The sequence below is a fragment of the Lissotriton helveticus genome, chromosome 10, assembly GCF_964261635.1.
Source record: "Lissotriton helveticus chromosome 10, aLisHel1.1, whole genome shotgun sequence".
In the NCBI taxonomy this organism is placed as follows: domain Eukaryota; kingdom Metazoa; phylum Chordata; class Amphibia; order Caudata; family Salamandridae; genus Lissotriton; species Lissotriton helveticus.
The window spans coordinates 393902471-393929970 of NC_136071.1; the positions used below are offsets into that span (position 1 = coordinate 393902471).

A 27500-nucleotide genomic window follows, 5' to 3' on the forward strand; every position below is an offset into this window, starting at 1 on the left:
CCTACAGGCATATACAACGTCTCCTCCTCCGGCTCTTTGGTTGGACAGTGCCCCTTTTTATGGAGAAGAAATAGAAGCACCCTTCCCTAAAGTGCCAAAAACCTGTAGTGAAAAAAGGAAAGAAAAAGCCATGTATACCCGGTCAGAACCAATTCTTACCCACCTGTATCTTTACCTCATCAGACACAACGCAAGAGGCAGGACAGAGCTTCCGGGCTGCTCAAAGAGACGACACCACGCTACAAACTGCCTGGAACCAGGTCCAAGAAGACCAACCTGATAAGGTAGGTCCCTTCTTCTGTGTGAAAAAAGGTCTTTTATACCGGGTTTCACATGAGGGGGATAAAAGGAAAGAACAGCTGTTAGTTCCACGGTTCTGCCGGGAACAGGTATTGTCCTTAGCTCATAGTCAGACCGGGGCTGGGCACTGCGGTAAAGAACACACTCTTAAATACCTATTACCTAAATTCTATTCGCCGGGGGTGTACCAAGAAGTAGCCAGGTATTGCTCTACCAGTTCTCGCTGTCAGCTGATCAATACCCCGGTTATCCCGAAGGCTCCACTGCAACCCCTTCCCATCATAGATGTTCCCTTTAAAAGGGTAGGAATGGATCTGGTAGGTCCCCTTACTCCCTTTGCTAGGTCCACCAGTACATTCTGGTCCTAGTCGATTACGCTACCAGATATCCAGAAGCAATACCTCTGTCCTCCACAACTACCTCAGCCGTGGCCCATGCAATGGTCACTTTCTTTTCCCGGGTGGGGTTCTCTCAAGAATTGTTAACAGACCAAGGCACCCCCTTTACGTCCCGCTTAATGAAGCAAATTTGTACTATCCTCAAAGTGAAACAAATATGCATGTCAGTCTACCACCCCCAAACTGATGGGTTGGTAGAAAGATACAACCGCACAATCAAAACCATTTTACGGAAAAGTATAGATAAGGCAGGGAGAGATAGGGATAGGCAACTACCCCTGGTCCTATTTGCTATCCGGACACTTGAACAGAAGTCAACAGGCTTCCCACCCTTTGAACTCCTGTTTGGGCGACAACCCAGAACACTTCTAGACATGGCCATAGAAAAGTGGACAGAGGACGAAGAGGAGGGCAAACCACTACTTCAATATTCAGCCAACCTGAAAGATACCTAATCCTCCTTATGGGAAGAGGTTCATGTGAATATGGAAGGTGCTCAGAACAGGCAGAAACAACATTATGACCGTCAGTCTCGCCTTAGGGAGTTTAAGACAGGAGACCAGGTACTTATACTTTTACCTAGCTCAGATAAGAAACTCTTAGCCACATGGCAAGGTCCATACAAAATCTTGGGTAAAGTAACCCCTGTAACATACAGAGTGGGCGTAACCCACAAAAAGAACTAGGGTCAGATATATCATGTAAATCTTCTAAAAGCGTGGGAAGGGCCCCTTCCAGGTACCTCAAACAAAGACACTCCCATCCACCACATTGCTATAGACAAACCAGTAGAAGTGTCCTACGTTCCCAAAGAGAGTAAGGAAGATAACCTCATTCAACTAGGACCGCCAGTGATAACATCCCAAAAACAACAAATGTTGGATTTATGTGCTAAATATGCCAGCGTAGTGTCAGGGAATCTTGGGAGAACCACTTTAGTCGAACACAACATTGTCACAAAAACCGCTCAACCAGTTAAACTTAAACCGTACCGTATTCCAGAGGCACGGAGGGAGGCAGTGGATCAGGAGATACAATCAATGTTAGATGCCGACATAATTGAACCTTCCCACAGCGCCTGGTCCTCTCCAGTTGTTCTCGTCCCGAAACTTGATGGAAGCATCAGGTTCTGCATTGACTTTCATCAGGTGAATGCAGTAACAAAGTTTGATGCCTACCCAATGCCTAGGGTGGACGAGTTAATAGAGCGATTGGGAGAAGCCAGGGTAATGACAACCATAGACTTAACTAAAGGCTATTGGCAGATCCCATTGACCCCATCTGCCAGGGAAAAGACTGCCTTTTCTACACCAAAAAGCCTGTACCAATTTAAAGTATTACCCTTTGGCCTCCATGGGGCCCTGCTACTTTTCAGCAGCTAATGGACACAATACCAACCCCACACCACGAATTTGCAGTCGCCTATCTGGAAGACATTGTCGTATATAGTCCGGATTGGCAGACGCACCTGGTACACCTCGAAGCGGTTCTACAGTCTTTAAAACAGGCAGGACTCACCCTAAACCCCAAGAAGACCATCTTTGGAACAGACCGTAGAGAGTATTTAGGATACACTATCTGTGAAGGGTGTATTAAACCACAGGTTACCAAGATAGAAGCCATCTCCAAGATTCCCCGTCCCTCCTGCAAGAAAGACGCCCGTTCCTTCCTCGGGTTGGTGGGGTATTACAGACGGTTTATACCACATTTTTCTGAACTAGCCAGTCCTCTCATCGATTTGCTCACGAAAGGACATACAGGGAAACACCTTCCATGGCTAGCCTCCCAAGAAGAAAGCTTCCAAAAACTGAAAACTATTCTCTGTACATCCACAGTACTTACCTGTCCTGATTTTAGAAAGACATTTGTCCTTCAAACAGACGCATCTAGGAGGGGTCTTGGGGATGTACTGTCCCAACCAGATGTCTCAGGAGACTTACGTCCCGTTTTATATCTTAGTAGAAAAACTGTTCCCCAGGGAAACTAGATATGCAATGATTCGGAAAGAATACTTAGCAGTAATAAGGGCCATGGAAGCACTCCTATATTATCTTTTGGGACGTTCCTTTCTGGTGTTAACTGAACATGCTCCCCTTACTTAGCTGTCTCTGCATAAAGACTCTAACCCATAAGTCCTAAGATGGTTCCTTGCATTACAGCCTTTCACCTTTGAAGCTATACATGTCCCCGGGAAACTGCAAACAAATGTGGACTATCTCTCCAGATTTCCAGTCCTTGAATGGCCCGACCATCCATTCCGAAGGGGGAGGCAATGTGATGGTTTCGAACCCTCACCGGGCATGGACGCCCACCAACCCAACATGGCCGCTGGTGAGCAGGAATCCGGAAGTGCGGTTGGCAGTCTAGTGTTCGAGGGAAATCCAGGTGAGGAGACCGCTGAAAAGCGCAACGAGGAGAGAGAAGGGCGTTCAGGTGCAGAGAAGCGAGACGGATAGGAGGACGCGGACCGGCGTGAACCGGAGGAGCACCGAGGATTCCAGATCAGGGAGGAAGAGGAGGACGTTGAATGTATCGCCGAGGAAGAACCAGTGCGGGAGGCACGCGCCAGCGGACCAGACCCAGCAGCAGGGAACCGCTCGAGGGGCACTGCACCCGATACCACTGTTCTCCCCCATGGCGAGGAGGCTGGGTCTCCCTACACCACGGCCCAGGAGGGTCGTGGGAGCAGGCAAGTACAACCTGCATGCTCAGGGCTGATACATGGGGCTGTGTGCTCGAATAACGGGGCACTAGCAGCATCATTGTTTTCCCAACCACACTAGGCACAACACGTTAGGGACTTGGTGGCGGTGCACGTTTCCCCACCCCTTTTTTTTACATATGCAACAGAAGAAACAGTAGCCTGAGCCTTGTTTCTTTGTTTTGTTTCTTTTGTGTCCAAGCGCACTGGCCGAGAGAGGAAGCCGGGAGGAGAGATGCCAAGAAGCTCGCAGTGGAGGGCCTTACAATTAATACATTGTCCAGATTTAAGTGACTGCCTAATAACTATACCTTAAAAGAAAATAAAGAGTATAGAATACACCAGTACAGCCTGGGACTGACTGCTTTTAGAAAGGGGGACAGACAGACTGCTGAGGGTACCGCGACCACAGAGACCCTAAAGTAATTACATTTCCTTCTGAAGATTTACAGATTTGTTATATAAATAAATAGCCCATAAACACGAAGGACACAAGGCTTGTACTTTACAAACAAGCATTGGCAATGGAAATTGCGTGGGTTTAAGACTAGCAACCATTATGCATACAGTTATTAAATATATACAGAGTTACAGTTGGCAAAACAATGACCAACCCCACCCCCCTATAGTGTCTAACAATAATCATCACATTGAAAAGCTTCTATGCCTAGGGTTTGTCAGAGTGTGTGTTCAACACCAAAATACTTGATTCTTGGCTACTATGGTAATCTATGAGATTACATGTAACCAAATACCTGTCTACAGCCTGTAAACTAGTGTGATGATAATCCACTGTTAGAGGAATATTTGGTTTAACAAATCCTTTTCACAGTAAATAACCCATGTCTACTGCCTTTGTCATAACGTTTATCATAAACAGCCAAGACTCACGGCATCTGGCATAAATTTACTCTGCGCACCAATCAGGACTATAGATGATATTATTGGCTTGTCACCATAACCAACTCACACCTACTCTAGAGAGTGTAAGCTTTTCCACAAGTAAAGCATACAGTCATACAAATACAAATGTATATACAGAGCTTTGGACTATACCATTTCCAGATGAAAGGCAATATTATTTCTCTCCATGTGTTCCCATACCTGGCGTGTGACGCAGTTTGGTACTTACTTTCCCCCATGTCAAAGAACAGTAGATGTTTCAGCACCCAGGCTACTGTGTTGTATAGTTAAATACATATAAGATCCCAAAGGCGAGACCGATTGCATTACAAATGCTTGTTACTAAAGAGCCTGGAGCTAGAAATTTGATGCCCTCAACGGACAGATTGAGAGTAATCTGGAAGGGTAAACTATTTTCTAAAATGATAACGGCTTATTCATCATCTATTGAGATTTGTTTATCTTTATTGTCTAACGATCCCAACCCAGAGGTAATTAATGCTTTTGGCCATCTATGTGCTGGCATTAAACGACTGATCTCGCGGCCTGCATTTAACAATACCAAGAATTCTAGATGGTTTAACAACGCTTGTTTGCCAGCAAATAAAGAGCTCTGTGCGGCACTTGCAGCGGTACCTAGGGACGCAATCCTTGTCAGATCCCTGAGACAACTTTAAAAAAAAGATTTGAGGGAGCGTAAAGATGAGATTTAAAAAGAACGCTGGGATAACAATGGAAATGGTTTTTGGGCAGCAGTTAAAGAAATGAGATATATGAGCCTTGCACTTACTCCTTTAAACTGTAACATAAGCAGTGAAGCTTGGGAAGCCTACTTTACTACAATCTATACAGCTCCCACTGAGAGCGAGGATCCTTTTGATTCCCACATTGTCTCACGGATTCAGATATCGGTATCAGAAGTAGAGGATGCTATTAATCAAAGTTTGGGCAATAAGGCCTTCGGCCCTGACAGCCTCCCCATTGACCTCCTCAAGTATAAACCGAGTTCTGAGTGCCCGTTTTACTTAATGTTTTTAGTAATCTCACAAACACTTTTTTACCTAGCATATGGTCTACCAGCATTATTAAGATACCTGGGACGATCCTGTTTAATAAAATCAGATCATGGGCTGAGGAGGAAAACATTCTAAATAAATGCCAGTTAGGATTTAGAAGTAAATTGGGAACGGGCGAACAATGTATAAATCTCAACCTGATTGTTGGTACATATACTATAGCTCGGCAATCTCCCATTTACTTGGCTTTTATGGACCTCTCCTTAGCCTTTGATTTTGTTAACCGATCATGTCTATGGTCAGTTCTTTTAAAGTATGGGTTGGATGAGGTCTTAGTTCATTTTTTAGCCTATTTGCACAAGTGCTTGAAGGCTCAGGTGAGGATTGGTAAGGACGCAGAGGTTTCGGGAAACATCAATATTGGTAGAGGGGTCAGGCAAGGGGTGCGTACTGGCCCCACTTTTGTTTATTTTATTCATCAATGAGTTACATAATTTTATGTCGGCACTCACCAATGATGTCCCGAAAATTAATGGCAACGTACTCCCCCTCCTACTATCCGCGGACGAGGCGGTTCTAATGGGCCTCACCCCGAATGCACTGCACACTTTATTTAGGGGTTTTGTAGATTTTATGGCCGGCCTAGATCTCAGCACTAATTTTAAGAAATCATTTATAATGTGTTGCGGCCCCAAAAAGCACCATATTAACTCAATTTCCTCAGGATCTGAACGACTCCAATGCACTCGCACTATTCCATATTTAGGTCTAATGTTATCAGATAATGGTTCTTGGGTTGTCCATCTAGCACACAGCAGGAGTAAATTTCTAAAGTCCATTAATTCAATTGTGTGCCTTCCACAACCAAAAAGAACTGAGGTAGTGCTATCTATGATTAAAATCTACAAAACACAATGCATACCTATGGCGACATATGGTGCAGAAGTTTGGTGTTTTACCAACTGTAGTAGCATCCCGGATGAAGAAAATAGATTTTGTAGGAAAATTTTGGGGGCCCCAATTTTATCATCCAACTTTATTTGCCACAGGGAATTAAAAGTGTCTTATATCGAAGACTACATCAGGTCTCGCACAGCATTATTTTGATTGAAAATTTGGCTAAACCCAGCAGCGACGCTAACCAGAGAAATCATAGCGGACTGCCGTAAATGCGACAAGGGTGGGGACATACCGTGGCTTGCAGCTGTTAGAAACAGCCTGATCAGTGTGAATTTTGACCATATTTCTTTAAACCTAAGTAATACAGAGGGTATAACTAAGAAGACCCTCCAGGAGGCTTAATACGATCAATATAGTGACTCAAGACATACAACTGAGCTCCTGAAATCGTCAATTGCAAGGTACATGTCCTTGGTGTCTGCTAACTGCCCCCATCACATTTGCCATCTAGCTATCTTTTAAAGAACTTAAGTCGCTGGGAGAGACGCTTGCTCTTCTGCCTTAGGGCAGGCACCTTAAAATATCTATTGTGCTACCCCATGGGCTTTAACAAAAACCTTGAGCAAACGACCTGTTCCTGTGGCAACCAGAGCAACCAATCAATGTTACATTTCTTATTCTTTTGTAATTTTTAAGGCAACTGCCAAAGTTGACTACAGAATAGCCTACACAGAAATTTTAAGTCTTGAGAGGATAGATTTGATTTTTAGTGTAGGTTCTTTTCTGAAGGCGGCCGTCCGTTCACGCGCCTCTATGAGTACTCTATAAACGCCTTTGATCTCACTTCACAACATTTTGCTGCTATTTGCTGTGAACCTTAAGCCTATATGCTGGGCGGTGTTTCGTAGAAACTGTTGCCTTTTACATCATGGTTTTTATTATATAGTTTATATTTGATTGCACTTTAATACATTATGCTGCTATTTGTCCAGACCTGATTGCACTTTGATATATCATGCTGTGAATTTTAAGCCTATATGTTGGGTGGTGCTTTGTATAATTTGTCGCCTTGTATATTATGTTTTTTATTATATAGTTTATATTTGATTGCACTTTAATACATTAGGCTGTTACTTGTTCAGATCTGATTGCACTTTGATATATCATGCTGTTATTTGTTCATATTTGATTGCCCTCATATCGATTTTACCTGTTAGTTGTTTACTGCCAAATTGCACTTTACCATATTATGCTGCTACCTATTAGGAAGAATTTAGCCATAAGATCTGAAGAAGTGGCTGCTCTATATATTTAGTTTCTTATATAACATGTGTATTTTTATTGCTAATATGCCATATATTACAAATCCCTGTTTACTTGTTGTTTTTTATGTGCTGGTATATTAATTGTGCTTTTATGGCTATTTTATATCCGAATAAAGATTTATTGAATTGAATTGACACCCTTCATTGGTCACTGAAGCAGCTTGTAATTGTAACAATATGGTAAGTTTGCGTCCTACCTTCATACAGAGTTTCCAGACAGGGGATGTAGGTCTAATGTGTACACTTTAGGAACTAGTCTCAGGTAATTCCTTTTCATAGCTATATTTTCCTTCTGGAGTGCAGACAATTCTCTGAATAAGGTGCTGACTCTCACAGCAGGTATTCATTATACTGACACCAAGCAGGACTACCCTTAACATGAATACATTGATTGTGAAGTTCTGCACCTGGCAATCATCACCCTCCCTTCATTGGCCACTCAAGTGAAGAATAACAGCACATGCCCCGCTTAGAAATGTATCTCTCACTAACAAGGGAATATGCTGACTCACAGCATTTCCTCACCATCATTGCAATGGTAGTGTGCAGGAAAGACCAATCAGCAACACCTTGCTAAAGAGGTCAGATTACATTCTAAGGACAGCCCTGTCACTACCCCTCCACATTTTAGTGACTGGGGCTACACTTTCCAGATCAGGAATGTAGGCAATACACTTCCACTGGCTGATGTGGCTGTATCAACACCTCCATCTTGTGTCATGTTAAAACCAAGGCAATCCAAATGGATGCCAATGGCTTATACTATATGTACACTGCTAACAGGCACTGTACAAACAAAACACACACCCGCCCCACCACCACCAGTGCAGGGTCTGGGCATGACACCAGTGAGTAACATTATACAAGCAGGCTGGTAGGCATGACTCTCAGTTATGGAAACTAAGAAAAAGTTCTGCCCCTATTCTAATCTAAGCTTAACAATTTAAACACAGTATGGTGTCACCACCACTCACTGTGTAGGTTCCAAGCACACAGAGGTTAGTCTTGAATACCTAATGGGACTCCCTACTCAACCGCACAAGGATAATTTTAGCCTTAGATCTCGGCACGTACATAGGATTACACGGGTGCTTGACCAAAAGAAAGCCTGGATATCAAAATCAATTGCAAGCAGGTAACTAAGGGCAGGGGGTGCACGTCCAATCAATCATGCAAGGGCATTCATGTACCAGTAGGCAGTCTACAGCTGCAGTGGATGCCGGCTCTAGACATGACTAGTAAACACTAGCAGTAGAAGTTGGTAACAAATAATCACCAGATATACATGGAATAAGCACAGGCAGCACACACATGCAGTAGACAGTTGTACATTGAAAGCAGGACAACAGAATATAGTGCAAAAGATACTCACGTTTTGAACGGCAGATGACAGGATGTCATGGATTTCAGCTGAGCCGTGGGAGTTGGTCATGTCTCAGAAAAGGGCTTAGAGGTGATAAGAGGCACACGGATAAGAAGCAGCGTTCTTAGCCTTTTTCTTTCTCACAAACACTCAGAGGGTGAAATAGGGACAGCATAACCTATGAAGTCATAAAACACAAAAAGGTCGAACAGGATTCACAACAAGTCCACAACAGGCAAAGGAAAGTATTGCTACAACATTACATCTTCAATGCACAAGGAAGCACTATTAAAGAAAACGTTATCAGTCACTTTCAAGCTATAAAGCTCTGTGAGGGAAGCCTTTATTACCATCCCCCAACACTGTAGAGTGGCTGAAAAAACACACACATGAAATGCCCGCCGCACAGTTTGCCAGAAGAGCCCATGGGATCAGCCCCTACAAAAGCACTTACAGAGGAAAACCCAAACATTACATCATGATATCCCATCAAACATTTCCCAATATAACATTATAGGAAGAACTACCCTCAACAGCACTCAACAATACATTGCTCAGAAATCTAGAGAGTCCAGGGCAAACTCCATCAACGGCATCACTCATTACAGGTCCCAGAAAGCTTGCATAAGGAACTAACAGTGACAGATCAAAAAGGCTCTTTCCCAGGAATCTCCATGAATAAGTGCCCTAACAAAGAGATCCCAGAGGGACCACAGAAACAAAGCACTGCCAGACGAAACTCTATCCCAGACATCAATTCCTCTTAACATTGCCCTGGCATAGGAAATCTCAAGAAAGCCTCTCCCATACGAACTACATTGAGCGCCTTAAAAAGAGCCCACAACAGCATTAAACAAAGCCTACAAGATGAATCCTAGCACCACAACCCTTAGCAAAGTTCTGCCACGGGAAAACTCCTTCCTGAGCTCGCAACAAAGGCTTGACAGAAGAATATCCTTCAGTACGGCCACTCCAAGAAAACCCTGGTAGAATACCCGCAATCCACAGTTACTGCTCTAATAAGCAGGAAATCTGGTGCTAACAGTCTGCAAGAGAAGCCTTCCTACAGACACCTTCTTCAGCAGTAGCTCGCAACCCTTTTTCAAATAACTACCATCAACATTACTCTGTTTCTGTGTACTACATTTAAATATCGGCACATGGAAACCTACACTGGTGGTATAGGAAAATATTCAGAGAGCTGTTAAAACACTTAGAGAATGAGGAGGAGACAAGGCGGAGTTACTGAATGCTACCCTAGCATCTTGTGTACCATTCACCCCTCATATACAAATATGAACGACTGTCAGGAAGTACAATTGTGGTCATACCTTAACTGGGAATGGAGTGTGAAAATTAATAAGGTAGAAAAGCCAAAGGTCAAAACTATCACGAAATACTTCTAAATGATTCCTTAACCCTAGAAAATCTTAATTCGATTCCCAATGTGCAAGATGAAATGATCTAATAGAGAACGTTGGAATAATAGTGGCAGTTTAGGTTAGTATAAATATTAGGAAACTGGTTAAACAGGACTATCTATCCTAAATAAATAGCGGCTCTTCTGCTTGCTTTCAGGGAGAAGGGTTTAGAGAATGTATTTGGGTGTCCTAATGCAAATCTTGGAAAGTGGTGTTAAAACCTAGGGCAAGCCCCCTGGGCTTATAACAAGCATTTGCAATGCAATAGGTCTCGCATTAGGAAAGTGTGAGCTATTGGTATTGTAAATGACAATTTTTTTTAATATGTGTTGGCTTTGAAAATACATAAATTAATAGCATTGTTATTCACAAAGCCAATAGCTTACACTTTCCTAATGCGAGTCCTATTGGCTATGGCAATGCTTATTGGTAGCAAGCAAGGACAGTGCTGCTGTGTTGATGATTAATGATGAGGTTGGGCTGAGTGATGTGGTGGTGTATTAGAGTGATGTGGTGGTGTCCCAGAGTGATGTGGCGGTGTCCCAGAGTGATGTGGTAGTGTACTCGAGTGATGTGGTGGTGTCCCCGAGTTATGTGGTGGTGTTCCTGAGTGATGTGGTGGTGTCCCTGAATGATGTGGTAGTGTCCCAGAGTGATGTGGTGGTGTCCTCGAGTGATGTGGTGGTGTCCCCGAGTGATGTGGTGGTGTCCCTGAGTGATGTGGTGGTGCCCCCGAGTGATGTGGTGGTGCCCCTGAGTGATGTGGTGGTGTCCCTGAGTGATGTGGTGGTGTCCCTGAGTGATTTGGTGGTGTCCCCGAGTGATGTGGTGGTGTCCCCGAGTGATGTGGTGGTGTCCCTGAGTGATGTGGTGGTGTCCCCGAGTGATGTGGTGGTGTCCCCGAATGATGTGGTGGTGTCCCCGAGTTATTTGGTGGTGTCCCCGAGTGATGTGGTGGTGTCCCTGAGTGATGTGGTGGTGCCCCTGAGTGATGTGGTGGTGTTCCTGAGTGATGTGGTGGTGACCCCGATTGATGTGGTGGTGTCCCTGAGTGATGTGGTGGTGTCCCCGATTGATGTGGTGGTGTCCCTGAGTGATGTGGTGGTGTCCCGGAGTGATGTGGTGGTGTCCCCGAGTGATGTGGTGGTGTCCCTGAGTGATGTGGTGGTGTCCCTGAGTGATGTGGTGGTGTCCCCGAGTGATGTGGTGGTGCCCCTGAGTGATGTGGTGGTGCCCCTGAGTGATGTGGTGGTGCCCCTGAGTGATGTGGTGGTGTTCCTGAGTGATGTGGTGGTGTCCCCGATTGATGTGGTGGTGTCCCTGAGTGATGTGGTGGTGTCCCCGAGTGATGTGGTGGTGTCCCCGAGTTATTTGGTGGTGTCCCTGAGTGATGTGGTGGTGTCCCTGAGTGATGTTGTGGTGTCCCCGAGTGATGTGGTGGTGTCCCCGAGTGATGTGGTGGTGTTCCTGAGTGATGTGGTGGTGTCCCCGATTGATGTGGTGGTGTCCCCGATTGATGTGGTGGTGTCCCTGAGTGATGTGGTGGTGTCCCCCAGTTATTTGGTGGCGTCCCTGAGTGATGTGGTGGTGTCCCTGAGTGATGTGGTGGTGTCCCCGAGTGATGTGGTGGTGTCCCCAAGTGATGTGGTGGTGCCCCTGAGTGATGTGGTGGTGTTCCTGAGTGATGTGGTGGTGTCCCCGATTGATGTGGTGGTGTTCCTGAGTGATGTGGTGTCCCTGAGTAATGTGGTGGTGTCCCGAGTGATGTGGTGGTGTCCCGAGTGATGTGGTGGTGTCCCTGAGTGATGTGGTGGTGTCCCCGAGTGATGTGGTGGTGTTCCTGAGTGATGTGGTAGTGTCCCTGAGTGATTTGGTGGTGCCCCTCAGTGATGTGGTGGTGCCCCCGAGTGATGTGGTGGTGCCCCCGAGTGATGTGGTGGTGTCCCGGAGTGATGTGGTGGTGTCCCGGAGTGATGTGGTGGTGTCCCCGAGTGATGTGGTGGTGTCCCTGAGTGATGTGGTGGTGTCCCGAGTGATGTGGTGGTGTCCTGAGTGATGTGGTGGTGTCCCTGAGTGATGTGGTGGTGTCTCTGAGTGATGTGGTGGTGCCCCTGAGTGATGTGGTGTTGTTCCCGAGTGATGTGGTGGTGTCCCTGAGTGATGTGGTGGTGTTCCTGAGTGATGTGGTGGTGTCCCTGAGTGATGTGGTAGTGTCCCAGAGTGATGTTGTGGTGTCCCTGAGTGATGTGGTAGTGTCCTTGAGTGATGTGGTGGTGTCCCCGAGTGATGTGGTGGTGTCCCCGAGTTATGTGGTGGTGTTCCTGAGTGATGTGGTGGTGTCCCTGAATGATGTGGTAGTGTCCCAGAGTGATGTGGTGGTGTCCCCGAGTGATGTGGTAGTGTCCTCGAGTGATGTGGTGGTGTCCCCGAGTGATGTGGTGGTGTCCCTGAGTGATGTGGTGGTGCCCCCGAGTGATGTGGTGGTGCCCCTGAGTGATGTGGTGGTGTCCCTGAGTGATGTGGTGGTGTCCCCGAGTGATGTGGTGGTGTCCCTGAGTGATGTGGTGGTGTCCCCGAGTGATGTGGTGGTGTCGCCGAGTGATGTGGTGGTGTCCCCGAGTTATTTGGTGGTGTCCCCGAGAGATGTGGTGGTGTCCCTGAGTGATGTGGTGGTGCCCCTGAGTGATGTGGTGGTGTTCCTGAGTGATGTGGTGGTGTCCCCGATTGATGTGGTGGTGTCCCTGAGTGATGTGGTGGTGTCCCCGAGTGATGTGGTGGTGTCCCCGAGTGATGTGGTGGTGTCCCTGAGTGATGTGGTGGTGTCCCTGAGTGATGTGGTGGTGTCCCTGAGTGATGTGGTGGTGCCCCTGAGTGATGTGGTGGTGTTCCTGAGTGATGTGGTGGTGTCCCCGATTGATGTGGTGGTGTCCCTGAGTGATGTGGTGGTGTCCCCAAGTTATTTGGTGGTGTCCCTGAGTGATGTGGTGGTGTCCCTGAGTGATGTTGTGGTGTCCCCGAGTGATGTGGTGGTGTCCCCGAGTGATGTGGTGGTGTTCCTGAGTGATGGGGTGGTGTCCCCGATTGATGTGGTGGTGTCCCCGATTGATGTGGTGGTGTCCCTGAGTGATGTGGTGGTGTCCCCGAGTTATTTGGTGGTGCCCCTCAGTGATGTGGTGGTGCCCCCGAGTGAAGTGGTGGTGTCCCGGAGTGATGTGGTTGTGTCCCTGAGTGATGTTGTGGTGTCCCCGAGTGATGTGGTGGTGTCCCCGAGTGATGTGGTGGTGTTACTGAGTGATGTGGTGGTGTCCCCGATTGATGTGGTGGTGTCCCCGATTGATGTGGTGGTGTCCCTGAGTGATGTGGTGGTGTCCCCGAGTTATTTGGTGGTGTCCCTGACTGATGTGGTGGTGTCCCTGAGTGATGTGGTGGTGTCCCCGAGTGATGTGGTGGTGTCCCTGAGTGATGTGGTGGTGTCCCCGAGTGATGTGGTGGTGTCCCCGAGTGATGTGGTGGTGTCCCTGAGTGATGTGGTGGTGTCCCCGAGTGATGTGGTGGTGCCCCTGAGTGATGTGGTGGTGTTCCTGAGTGATGTGGTGGTGTCCCCGATTGATGTGGTGGTGTCCCTGAGTGATTTGGTGGTGCCCCTCAGTGATGTGGTGGTGCCCCTCAGTGATGTGGTGGTGCCCCCGAGTGAAGTGGTGGTGTCCCGGAGTGATGTGGTGGTGTCCCCGAGTGATGTGGTGGTGTTCCTGAGTGATGTGGTAGTGTCCCTGAGTGATTTGGTGGTGCCCCTCAGTGATGTGGTGGTGCCCCCGAGTGATGTGGTGGTGCCCCCGAGTGATGTGGTGGTGTCCCGGAGTGATGTGGTGGTGTCCCGGAGTGCTGTGGTGGTGTCCCCGAGTGATGTGGTGGTGTTCCTGAGTGATGTGGTGTCCCTGAGTGATGTGGTGGTGTCCCGAGTGATGTGGTGGTGTCCCGAGTGATGTGGTGGTGTCCCTGAGTGATGTGGTGGTGTCTCTGAGTGATGTGGTGGTGCCCCTGAGTGATGTGGTGTTGTTCCCGAGTGATGTGGTGGTGTCCCTGAGTGATGTGGTGGTGTTCCTGAGTGATGTGGTGGTGTCCCTGAGTGATGTGGTAGTGTCCCAGAGTGATGTGGTGGTGTCCCGAGTGATGTGGTAGTGTCTTTGAGTGATGTGGTGGTGTCCCCGAGTGATATGGTGGTGTCCCTGAGTTATGTGGTGGTGTCCCTGAGTGATGTGGTAGTGTCCTTGAGTGATGTGGTGGTGTCCCCGAGTGATGTGGTGGTGTCCCCGAGTTATGTGGTGGTGTTCCTGAGTGATGTGGTGGTGTCCCTGAATGATGTGGTAGTGTCCCAGAGTGATGTGGTGGTGTCCCCGAGTGATGTGGTAGTGTCCTCGAGTGATGTGGTGGTGTCCCCGAGTGATGTGGTGGTGTCCCTGAGTGATGTGGTGGTGCCCCCGAGTGATGTGGTGGTGCCCCTGAGTGATGTGGTGGTGTCCCTGAGTGATGTGGTGGTGTCCCCGAGTGATGTGGTGGTGTCCCCGAGTGATGTGGTGGTGTCCCCGAGTGATGTGGTGGTGTCGCCGAGTGATGTGGTGGTGTCCCCGAGTTATTTGGTGGTGTCCCCGAGAGATGTGGTGGTGTCCCTGAGTGATGTGGTGGTGCCCCTGAGTGATGTGGTGGTGTTCCTGAGTGATGTGGTGGTGTCCCCGATTGATGTGGTGGTGTCCCTGAGTGATGTGGTGGTGTCCCCGAGTGATGTGGTGGTGTCCCCGAGTGATGTGGTGGTGTCCCTGAGTGATGTGGTGGTGTCCCTGAGTGATGTGGTGGTGTCCCTGAGTGATGTGGTGGTGCCCCTGAGTGATGTGGTGGTGTTCCTGAGTGATGTGGTGGTGTCCCCGATTGATGTGGTGGTGTCCCTGAGTGATGTGGTGGTGTCCCCAAGTTATTTGGTGGTGTCCCTGAGTGATGTGGTGGTGTCCCTGAGTGATGTTGTGGTGTCCCCGAGTGATGTGGTGGTGTCCCCGAGTGATGTGGTGGTGTTCCTGAGTGATGGGGTGGTGTCCCCGATTGATGTGGTGGTGTCCCCGATTGATGTGGTGGTGTCCCTGAGTGATGTGGTGGTGTCCCCGAGTTATTTGGTGGTGCCCCTCAGTGATGTGGTGGTGCCCCCGAGTGAAGTGGTGGTGTCCCGGAGTGATGTGGTTGTGTCCCTGAGTGATGTTGTGGTGTCCCCGAGTGATGTGGTGGTGTCCCCGAGTGATGTGGTGGTGTTACTGAGTGATGTGGTGGTGTCCCCGATTGATGTGGTGGTGTCCCCGATTGATGTGGTGGTGTCCCTGAGTGATGTGGTGGTGTCCCCGAGTTATTTGGTGGTGTCCCTGACTGATGTGGTGGTGTCCCTGAGTGATGTGGTGGTGTCCCCGAGTGATGTGGTGGTGTCCCTGAGTGATGTGGTGGTGTCCCCGAGTGATGTGGTGGTGTCCCCGAGTGATGTGGTGGTGTCCCCGAGTGATGTGGTGGTGCCCCTGAGTGATGTGGTGGTGTTCCTGAGTGATGTGGTGGTGTCCCCGATTGATGTGGTGGTGTCCCTGAGTGATTTGGTGGTGCCCCTCAGTGATGTGGTGGTGCCCCCGAGTGAAGTGGTGGTGTCCCGGAGTGATGTGGTGGTGTCCCCGAGTGATGTGGTGGTGTTCCTGAGTGATGTGGTAGTGTCCCTGAGTGATTTGGTGGTGCCCCTCAGTGATGTGGTGGTGCCCCCGAGTGATGTGGTGGTGCCCCCGAGTGATGTGGTGGTGTCCCGGAGTGATGTGGTGGTGTCCCGGAGTGATGTGGTGGTGTTCCTGAGTGATGTGGTGTCCCTGAGTGATGTGGTGGTGTCCCGAGTGATGTGGTGGTGTCCCGAGTGATGTGGTGGTGTCCCGAGTGATGTGGTGGTGTCCCTGAGTGATGTGGTGGTGTCTCTGAGTGATGTGGTGGTGCCCCTGAGTGATGTGGTGTTGTTCCCGAGTGATGTGGTGGTGTCCCTGAGTGATGTGGTGGTGTTCCTGAGTGATGTGGTGGTGTCCCTGAGTGATGTGGTAGTGTCCCAGAGTGATGTGGTGGTGTCCCGAGTGATGTGGTAGTGTCTTTGAGTGATGTGGTGGTGTCCCCGAGTGATATGGTGGTGTCCCTGAGTTATGTGGTGGTGTTCCTGAGTGATGTGGTGGTGTCCCGATTGATGTGGTGGTGTCCCTGAGTGATGTGGTGGTGTCTCTGAGTGATGTGGTGGTGCCCCTGAGTGATGTGGTGTTGTTCCCGAGTGATGTGGTGGTGTCCCTGAGTGATGTGGTGGTGTTCCTGAGTGATGTGGTGGTGTCCCTGAGTGATGTGGTAGTGTCCCAGAGTGATGTGGTGGTGTCCCGAGTGATGTGGTAGTGTCCTCGAGTGATGTGGTGGTGTCCCCGAGTGATGTGGTGGTGTCCCCGAGTGATGTGGTGGTGTTCCTGAGTGATGTGGTGGTGTCCCTGAGTGATGTGGTAGTGTTCCTGAGTGATGTGGTGGTGTCCCTGAGTGATGTGGTGGTGTCCCTGAGTGAGGTGGTGGTGCCCCTGCGTGGTGTCGCTGAGTGATGTGGTGGTGTTCCTGAGTGATGTGGTGGTGTTCCTGAGTGATGTGGTGGTGTCCCTGAGTGATGTGGTGGTGTCCCTGAGTGATGTGGTGGTGTCCCTGAGATATGTGGTGGTGTTCCTGAGTGATGTGGTGGTGTCTCCGAGTGATATGGTGGTGTCCCTGAGTGATGTGGTGGTGTTCCTGAGTGATGTGGAGGTGTCCCTGAGTGATGTGGTGGTGTCCCTGAGTGTTGTGGTGGTGCCCCTGAGTGGTGTTCCTGAGTGATGTGGTGGTGTCCCTGAGTCATGTGGTGGTGCCTGTGAGTGGTGCCCCTGAGTGATGTGGTGGTGCCCCTGAGTGATGTGGTGGTGTCCCAGAGTGATGTGGTGGTGTCCCAGAGTGATGTGGTGGTGTCCCTGAGTGATGTGGTGGTGTCCCTGAGTGATGTGGTGGTGTCCCTGAATGATGTGGTGGTGTTCCTGAGTGATGTGGTGGTGTCTCCGAGTGATATGGTGGTGTCCCTGAGTGATGTGGTGGTGTTCCTGAGTGATGTGGAGGTGTCCCTGAGTGATGTGGTGGTGTCCCTGAGTGTTGTGGTGGTGCCCCTGAGTGGTGTTCCTGAGTGATGTGGTGGTGTCCCTGAGTCATGTGGTGGTGCCTGTGAGTGGTGCCCCTGAGTGATGTGGTGGTGCCCCTGAGTGATGTGGTGGTGTCCCTGAGTGATGTGGTGCAGCAGCACAGAGACTGAAGCTAAGAACACGCAGGGTTGAGTGCTACAAAGCGCGTTCAGTTTCAAAGCACAGAATGATGGAGCTGGGAATAAGCAAGGGAAACAGGAAAACACAGGGAGAGTGCATAACGATAAAGGCAGCGAGGGCTGGGGCTTGGACAGCAATCAAGTACGGGGTCGAGAAGGCACTGAATGGGAGAACACGGAAAACACTAAGGGCCAAGGAAGGAAGATGCAAGCACACAAGCAAAACAAGCTCTCGGCATTGCTGTAGCGGGGGGCGGGGAAGCGGGAGCGCATTCCTTTGAAGTCTGATGCAGGGGGCGGGGGAGCGGCAGCCTTTGAAGTCTTATTGGGGGGGAGCGGCAGCCTTTGAAGTCTGATGCGAGGCACAGACAAAGGGTGGTGTGTGACGTGGCTGGTTTGTGCAGGCGCATAGATCACATGAACTGTGTCTAATCCACCGTTTTGGTAGACAGTTCTTTTCCCCTTACTATAATCTCTACGGAGCAATGCGCAGGCGCATTGGCTCAGGCGAGACCTAAAAATCGTACGCTGCTAACAGTGCTGAGTGGCCTAGAGTACATGGTCATCAAGGCATTTGATCTAGACATAAATAATCAATCAATGTGTATTCTAAGTCACAACCACCAATAAAACATTATTGCTACAGTTAATAAACACGTTTTATACAACTGATTAAAAACGGACTACATCAATACAGAGGATAGGCAAAAAGCTCATGAAAGAAATAACAGAAAAAAATTATGTGTTTTGCAATCAGTGAGAAAGCAGGATACTCTCCACGAGTTACATGATCAATACCCTCAGAGATTTTACAAACAAATGATTTAAAATACAATATAGTGCTCAGAATTTGTGAACTATACAGCGTTCTTATTTAAGACAACCTGCATACAAGGGATAAGGTGCATAAATTGACATATGGAAACCATTGAAACATAACAAGAATCATCATACTTCCCAAATGTTTACCATCAGTAAAGGTGGCACGTTTGATCAAATAAACCACCTTGCTGTAACTGGCGAAATTTTCGGAAGCTCCATCCACTCAGTGAAATAACTCAAAAAGACCCCAAATAAAGATCAGTGAAGAAGTTAAAAGTACAGTTACTGTACTTCGAGACGGGGGAATCATTTGCAATCAATCTAAGGATGCTGCTTAATTACTTCTAACACCAACGTTTTCTAAAACACGAGCTAGCCACTTCTAACGCTAGTGTGAGTAAACTGGGCAGAAAAGTAAAAAAGCATTGGCAACGCCAACAGGTCTAGGCTTCAAAAGGGCGAGTTAGTGGCTTTGCCGATGTTTGTTGGCACTGGCACACAAACACATGCAAGATCTATAAGGCTGCTAGCGAACAATCCTAGAATGAGTTTTCAATTAAAGGAAACCCTTTCCAAGATGGCCACCCATGAGCATACATGTAACATGATGCATGCACATCATCATGTGTTCGAATCATGCTAGCAACTTTTAATTTACCACGTGAACACGATGGACTGCAAGAGCAAAAAAACACATGCATTCCCTTGGAATACTAAATACATATATTGATTAAAGGAATGGACGAGCAACCTAAATTTCCATATAACCTGGGCATTTTAACCTTCGCAGACGTATAACCAATGTTGTCTTTGTGTGGTAACACTATATACAAGGGCTGCAGAGGTTGTCGCTTGTCATATATATATATATATATATATATATATATATATATATATATATATATATATATATATATATATATATATATGTGCCCAAGCGCAATATGCGTACTACTGGTTTCATTCGGCACGATATATGCCACACCTTGCAGTAGAAGATGGCGATGCACACCCCATTAAGTAAGCACCCATATTACCACACCAGCTGCCCCATTTGACAAAACTCGAAATTAACACAGTGCCTACCACATCCCTGGCATGGAAGCGTATTAGTCAGCTTACAGACAAAACTCCACTTTATGCACCAAACCTACCCCTGGGGCAGCTCCCGGCTCTATCGGTTACACAAGAGAAGGATAGTATGGGATTACTGGAACAGATTGGCATCACAGTGATGGGTGACATATACCCGAACGGAACATTCCTAACACCAACCGACCTGACATTTGTAAGCAATCAAAAGCTCTTGTTCAAATTTGCCTACCACAGGTTGCGCGCAGCAATTCAGGAACTATACCCCACATTTCCTAATGAACGCCCCTCATTGGAAACGCTACAATTATTATTAACCTCCCCAAGCAACACCCATATAGTGGCAAGACTCTACAGGACCCTGAAGAGGGAAATTGGCGCTAATACGCAAAAAGCACATGACAAATGGAATCTGTTACTAGAAACACCTCTAGCAGTGGAGGAGTGGCAAGCCTGATGTTCACTTACTGAGCTTAGGGGTGGGTTATATCTCAGATCAGATTGCTTTAGCCCCGTTGTTGGGGTGGCTTAGAGTATGGGCGCAGCAAGCACCGAATCTAAACCAGTTAATTATTCAAGACTGTCTGTCTCTAGACAGGGCCCTGGACATCCCTTGGATCAGCTATATTAAAACTCAAACTGAGTTAATGGGTTGTCCTGAACTGTTTACGAACCCTGTGGCTTTGAGTAAAAGTGCTATTAAAGCTGTAAAGGCCCTGTTTCTGAACAGGATACAGTCACAGAGAGAAGAAGAGGAACTGGTGAAACCATCGGTGAGGAGTTTTATAATGTTGAGTATATCTAAAGACATCCAGCCGTACTTAACTTATATTAACAAGCTGTTCCATCGCTTTGTGCTGATAAGATTTAAGTACAATATGCTCCCATGGTTACTATCCTACCCAAAAGGCTTTGCACAAGTGGGGACACTGGGGCAGTGTCCATGTGACAATTGTTCTGATCAGAATACCCTTCACATGATCTTTTTCTGTAAGTTTTATGTGCCCCATCGTAGGAAATTTATTGTCCCATTGTTCCGGGGCCAAAATTTTGACCAAGTCAGACCGGCCTTGACTTTTTTACAAATGCTTGGGTCTCCAATGGTCTGCTTTGGGGTGGCAAGTTACATCATTGGGGCGATTAGGACCCGAAATAAAACATTGTTACCCTAATTTTGCTATGGCCCCCCGGTGACTGGGTGCTTTCTGACCAAGATTCTGTGGGTGACAAAGCGTTTTTAACTGTATTTATTTCAAGCAAGTCTGTAATTTTGTAATGTACTCAGTGCTACCTGTAGTTTGTATCTAGTCATTTAAAATGTGAAAATGGTTAAATGAAATGTTTTACTGTGCTTTGATGGTTTTAAACTTTTTAACCAAATAAAGAAATTTCTGACACTTACTGAGCTTCTCACACCCAAAGGGAATTTACGTATCATACATTATAAATATTTGCACCAAACCTAAAACACTCCATTCCACTTACACAAACATAAATGTAAATGTAAATGTGGGATACTTGTAAAGCGCACTGTTACTCTACCCGAGTGTACTGGCGCTGTAGACCGCTGGGGAACCCGTCCTGGTTTTCCCTGTGAGATGGTCCCTTTCTGGGTATCTCCAGGGTGAAACCAGGCATCCCCGGCGTCTGTGGGGGGCCGTTGTAGAGATGAGGCAAGCTTAATGCCCAGAGTTACCGAGTGTGTTCCCTGGTTAGAGTAGGCACTGAGGCGAGAATTATCGAGTCCGTTGACCCTGGTCCAAGACCCTGCCGCGTCGGGAATTGAACCCTGGTCTCGGGCCGTTCTCTGCTTACGGGTCTGCCGCCTCTAACCAGTGAGCCACACCTCTACATGATCTGCGTATAGACGCAAAATGTAAATGATGTAGGACAGACAAAGCTGATTTTGGACATCTAGCGTGAGATTGTAGTATAGTGAAACTCTACTGGGAGCAGGTGGTCCAGCTGTTAAATGGAATTCTGAATTGTAAACTAGATTGCACGCCACAATTATGTTTGCTAGGTCATTCGACGCATTTAAAATCTACCAAGAAAAATGTGGCCGCCATAATGTTACTCTTGGCAAAACGAGGAGTGGCCATGCATTGGGACAGCAGGAAGTCACCTAACGTTGCTCGTTGGATACTGGACTCTATCTATTGTAAAAACAACTTTTTGTTATATGCAGAAGAGCTGCCCACAACTGCCAAACCTTCTACTTTCTGGGAGCCTCTTACCAACTACTTACGTGACCATCCGGACCTATTCAAACCTGTTGCATAATAGTGACATGTGTTGGTATACTGTGTCATTGCTGAGAAGTATAATTTCTATGCTAAATACCACTAAGTGCTGTGCTATATACAGTTATTATCTGAAGGATGTATAATGTAAGATGGACTTGATATTGTAAACGAATATGGTTTGTTCAATTTGCTGAAAAATGTATAAATAAAATATATATTAAGAAAAAAACTCTATGTGGTATTTTGTTTCTAAGCGCTGTCCTGAGGATGATCTCGCATATTCATTATACAAGAGACTGAAACATCAACGTCTGTCCACTACTTGCTTCTTTGAAACAAGTTTGGCATTTGTCAAAACACAAATCATTTTGTTATCGATGGATTTGGTACTTTTGGCCCTATCTATGGAATTGAATGGATAATTCTGGGTAATTTGTGTGCTGGATGCTGTAAATTGTATAACCCATCACTTCTGTTTGTGTCTTTTGTTTGACCCTTTAAGTAAAACATTTGTGTTTTCTTGTATGAGCCTGAGTGTTGAATTATTTTCTTTATCACTTTGATGCTCACGATTTAGAGATATCTTTATGTATATATTCCTGATAAAATCTATTTATATTTCATGAGTTAGGGGAGCCTTGTCAGCCTTTCGTTATTTGGTTTCCAAATAGTTGGTCATAGTGTTCAACACATTCCTACGTAGGGATTTCTAGTTCTTTCTCAGAGCTCTTTACTTTTCTTTTTCTGCTCCCACCATCCTTGTCACTCTTCTTACGTGACATTTTGTGTTTCAAATGAGTGGATGGCAAACACACAATATGATTTCAATTGGATTCTTCTAGGAGTCTCCAGCACCAATCCTCTTTTTAGGTACGGCTTGGGTCACTTGTTGCCAACTAGCTCTGCCAACAATCTAGACTTGTATGTCTGTCCGCTTGTCTAGCCTCTTGTCGATAGATATGGGACTTACACAACGGTCACTGGAGGAGCCTTGTTATTTTTGGGGAAACATAGGAGAAAGGAGCTTATCAGTCGAGGAGCAGGAACAGCAAAAGCAGGCAGGGCTTGGTCAGATAGCTTAAGCCCGATTATCTGTGGACATTTGCCCACTGGTCAGTTAAATAAACCAAAGACACTTCCCAGCCACTACCCTACCCAGCTTCCCCTAACCCCCACCTGCTGCAGTGAGCAGCAGGCATTAGGCCTTGATGCATCAGGTGCGCCCTGGGTGATGTGGAAGCAACCAAACTAGATTAGCAGTGAGGTTTGTACTCTCAGGAGCTCCCCTGCTTCGCCAGCTGTACCCTTGAGCTCAGGAAGGCCTGGCCCAGCTGGATACGCTACCCATCGGATTCATTGTAGATTCATAGCTGACTTGAATGCAGATTTTGTTCCCCTATAATAACGCTACTAAAGAAACAGAAAAAAAAGAAAAGAAACCGCCCCTAAAAAATGTTTCTGGGACCTTGGAACTAGCCAGGTTAATACCTAGCTGACATCAGGTACTAGCAGCAGCCCTGTACAGTGATCAACAAATAGTTCCGACTAAGGTCCCGATTTAGATATGGGCAGGTGGCCTATTTCTCTGCCTTGGCGATGAGTAAATTACTCTATTGCCCTAATGGTGATGCTGCCCGCAGAATTTTAGAAATGACCCTAAACTATTTTATTTTTTATTTTCAAAAAGAAAATAATAAAGTGGGATATTTGTTTCTGAGAATAAAAAAGAATGCCTCCGCCCCCCTTGCCATAGGATTCTTCTCTGTTGGCGATGAGAACATATTGTTTTTTTTACTGTCCCTTAGGGTTTGCCTGGCAGTGACAGACGGTGGTAAAATAAGGGCCTAAATGTCCACTCATCCTATTATTATTATTATTATTACCATTTATAGAGCGCACGGCTACCTCCAACGGAGGTGTCCCAGCGCTAATTAAGAGGAAGGATATATAGCCAATTCTCCGATGGCCCTCACGTCAGGCTTCAGAGAAGTTTGGCTACATCACCACCGTAGCCAAACCTACGGTCCGCATGCATTTAAACTGGGCGAGCGGACCTCTCTGTTGGCAAGGAGGGAACACTGTCGCAGTTGTGACTGTGTTTCCTCATCGCCATTATCTAAATTATCCCGCAAGTGCTTAAAAGCCCACCTGGATTCCTCCCAATTTGAGATGCTGCACAGAGTGAAAACAAGGCACCAGAAGGCAGGCTCTCCACTACTGTTTGCAAAAGAGGTCTAAAGGTCTCCATCAGCAGTTTTTTTAAACACTGCCCAGGAGATATATCAAAGTTAAACCTCATGGATGAAGAGCTTTACGTGGAGGTGAGGTAAGGAAACGGCTTCGCCTTAGAAGAATCCAGAATAACCCAGTGGCCGGTCAACAGTTTCCTAGCGTACATGAAATATGCAACCCCTGTTTTTCTGCCTTGCTCGAGCAGGGCATACATAGTGATCACAGTATGGAGGCATACAAAAGTATTTCGAAGACCATTCATAGTACAAGCGGTTCGTCAATTAAGGCGTTCTGAGGGGGTTCACAAACGTTCCCTCTGTACTCGTTCCAGGCGGTCCAAATTTGTGTCCATTTCCGAGGGAAGCCCCGTGCATCATACACCGTATTTTCATGGAGCATGCACCAATCCATGTCAGTTTTCCATTGGCCGACCTTAGGAGATCGAACCGCCCCCCACAGCCTAGCAATGTTCCTTTTGGCAATCGCAAATCCCAGGGTGGCCCATAACTTCCCACTCTGCGATAGGTCCGTAGGTTCCCAGATGTTTAACAGGCACCTTTTAGCTTCAAGTCTGATCTCCACCTCCCATACTTCCTGCATTCATCGGGTCACTCGGGTCCAGTATTGCTGCAACCGCGGGCACTCCCAGAGTATGTGGAAGAAGGACCCTACCTCTCCGCATCCCCGTCTACATAACCCATCTAAACTTCGGCCCATTCGTTGTATTCTAGTCCCTGAGAGGTAGACACGATGTAGGATTTTTAATTGAATGAGCCGGAGTCTGGCCGATATAGCCACCTCCTTAGGGGAGGCTAGTGCAGATTGCCATTCCTCCTCATCAATTTCTAGACCGTCAGCTTACCATTTACCCTTGAGGGGGAGCAATAGGTCAGGGGAATGATTAATGAGTTTTTTGTACGTGAGTGATATGGCATGTTCAGGGAGATGGCCGTCGAGGAGTCTATCCTCCAGCGGTGAGGAGGCAGGGGGCTGTGTTCCCGCCGAATGTTAGCCTGGAGGGAGTGTCTGATCTGCGTGTATCTAAAGTGTTCTGAGTGAGCCAGTTCATAGGTGTGATGGAGGGAGGCAAAAGGTATAATCCCCTTCGGGCCCCATAGGTCCCGAACATGAGATATGCCTATGAGGTCCCAGTTACGGAACCCCTTGGTACGGCCTAGCTTTCCGAGTCTCTCAGAAACCCACAGGGGGGTGGCCATCGTGAGGGTGTCAGCCCAGCCCAGTTTGCGTTGTACAATATGCCATAGCTGCACCGAGTGTTGCGTGGGTCCCGTCAGCAAGTATCGTCCCGGTTTGGAGTAGAGTGCCGCTTCGAAGTTACCGCCTGGTAAAAGCCAGAGGTCCATTCCGTATGCCGGGTCGCTACCATCACTGTAGGTACACTGATTGATGGCGGAGAGGTGTGCGGCCCAGTAATATTTACGGATATCAGGGAGTGCTATACCGCCATCGAACCATCCCAGGGTCAATTTCTGTATGGAGATGCGGGGCATGCCAGACCACAGCAGTTCCCTCTGCGCGGCCTCAATAGAAGCGAAGTAAGCATTTGGGACCAGGTCCGGGTAATTTTGCAAGGCGTAAAGGAACCTAGGCAGTGCCATCATTTTGAAGAGTGCTGCCCGGCCAAGGAGGGACAGCGGTAGTCGTTGCCAGAGGCAACGTCCCTCTTGAATCGCTGCAGAGGCGGGAGAAGGTTCCTCTCGTATCTGACGTCCGGTTCTTTGGAGATGAATAACCCCAAATAACGGAACCCCTTGGTGGTTACCACGATGGGGCAATTCCGCGGGAGCACGGAAGCCTCACCCTGTTGGACATAGAGGACAGATTTGCCCCAGTTAATCCTGTGTCGACACCTTTTGTTTGAATGGAGTCCCTTGTTACAACTTAAAAAGATTTGATTTGTCTCTGTTTTGCACCTATACAATTTGAGATTGGGTTAATGCTTTAACCCCCTGGTGTTTTTAGTTTGGGACCTCCACTTTGTTGTGCACTCCTTTGCAAATTAGGAGGAGGCATTTACTTAAATCGGTGTATATATATTGGTATATATCTGTTGAATTCAGGGTACAGATAATGTTTGTTGATATTGTAAATGTTTTGTATATTTGTATATGATGTATATGTGATAATTTGTATATAGATTGTTGATTGTTGTGCTTCCCTAGATGTCCGCTCATATGTGTGTATATGAATTTTCCTACATATGTTTATAATGTTCTATTTGTGTTTCACAAGATAATTAGATGTTTCTTGTTGAAAAATTAAAAAAGGATTAATCCCTTCAGTACCCCCCCCCCCCTTTTTTTTGCTACTTCTTCATCCTTGGATGTCTCCTGCTCAGGTACGGGAGGGTTAAGTGGGCAGAACCCCTTACCATTTCTTGCTTCCAGTTAACCCTGTAGCCTGAGTTTTTCCCGAAGTTGTTGATAATATCCATAACCACTGTGAGGGACTTACCAGGTCTGGTGAGATAGAGCAGGACATCATCCGCGTAGAGTGAAATCCTGTCCTCCCATCCGTCGGCCCAGCGTATTCCTTTCATGGATAGGTCTTGCCTGATCCAAGCGGCTAGGGGCTCCAGTGAGAGGGCAAAGAGGAGGGGCGAGAGGGGGCATCCCTGTCGCGATCCTCGTCCGAGTTCAAATATTGCAGAGATTTTATTGTTGACAGAGACCTGGGCCAAGGGTGCTGCGTACAAAAGGCGCACCCATCCTATAAAGCTCGGGCCAAATCCCAATTTACGAAGGACAGCCATCATATATGACCACTCGAGCGTGTCAAATGCCATCGTAGCGTCAAGGGACGCCGCATCTTCCTGGAGAGTATGGCAACGACCCATGACTCCGTGCAACCTGCAGAGGTTGAGCGCTGTGTTCCGGTGTGGCATAAAGCCAGACTGGTCCGGATGAACTAAAGCGGGGAGGACAGGTTTTAGTCTATTGGCGAGGACTTTGGCCAATATTTTGGGCTCTGCATTGAGGAGGGATATGGGCCTGTAGGAGGCGCAGGAATCTCTTGGTTCCCCTCTTTATGGATGGCCACTATTGTGGCTATTCGCTGATCACGCTGCAGAATACCTCGTTCCTTGCTCCCCTCAAACATTTTCTTTAAGTAGGGACTAAGGCCAGAAGGCGCGAGCTTATATATTTCAATTGTTAAGCTGTTGGGCCCCCGATCGCTCGGGCCAGTTCCTCAACAGTTATTGGCGCCTCCAGGTCTTCCCACTCCAAATCTGAGAGAAAGGGCATTCGGATGTCGTTAAGCAAGGAGACCGAGTCGTCCTCCGGTCTGTCAAAGCCCTTGCTGTATACCTTCTGATAATGTGACGCAAATTCCCGGACTATGTCACTGGGTTCAGTGATCACGGCACCAGTGTCCGTTTTGAGCTCTGCGA

General features: G+C 47.4%; 1 protein-coding gene across 2 annotated transcripts in view; it reads right to left on the minus strand.

Moving 5' to 3' along the window:
- SLC4A2 (solute carrier family 4 member 2) overlaps positions 1-27500 on the minus strand; it is a 1409997-nt gene that overhangs the window by 1236413 nt on the left and 146084 nt on the right. For both annotated transcript variants that reach the window (XM_078662834.1, XM_078662833.1), the window contains exon 2: positions 8916-9084. In XM_078662834.1, the coding sequence (XP_078518960.1) occupies positions 8916-8975 (60 nt within the window). In that variant the 5' untranslated portion in view covers positions 8976-9084. The remainder of the gene's footprint in view (positions 1-8915; positions 9085-27500) is intronic.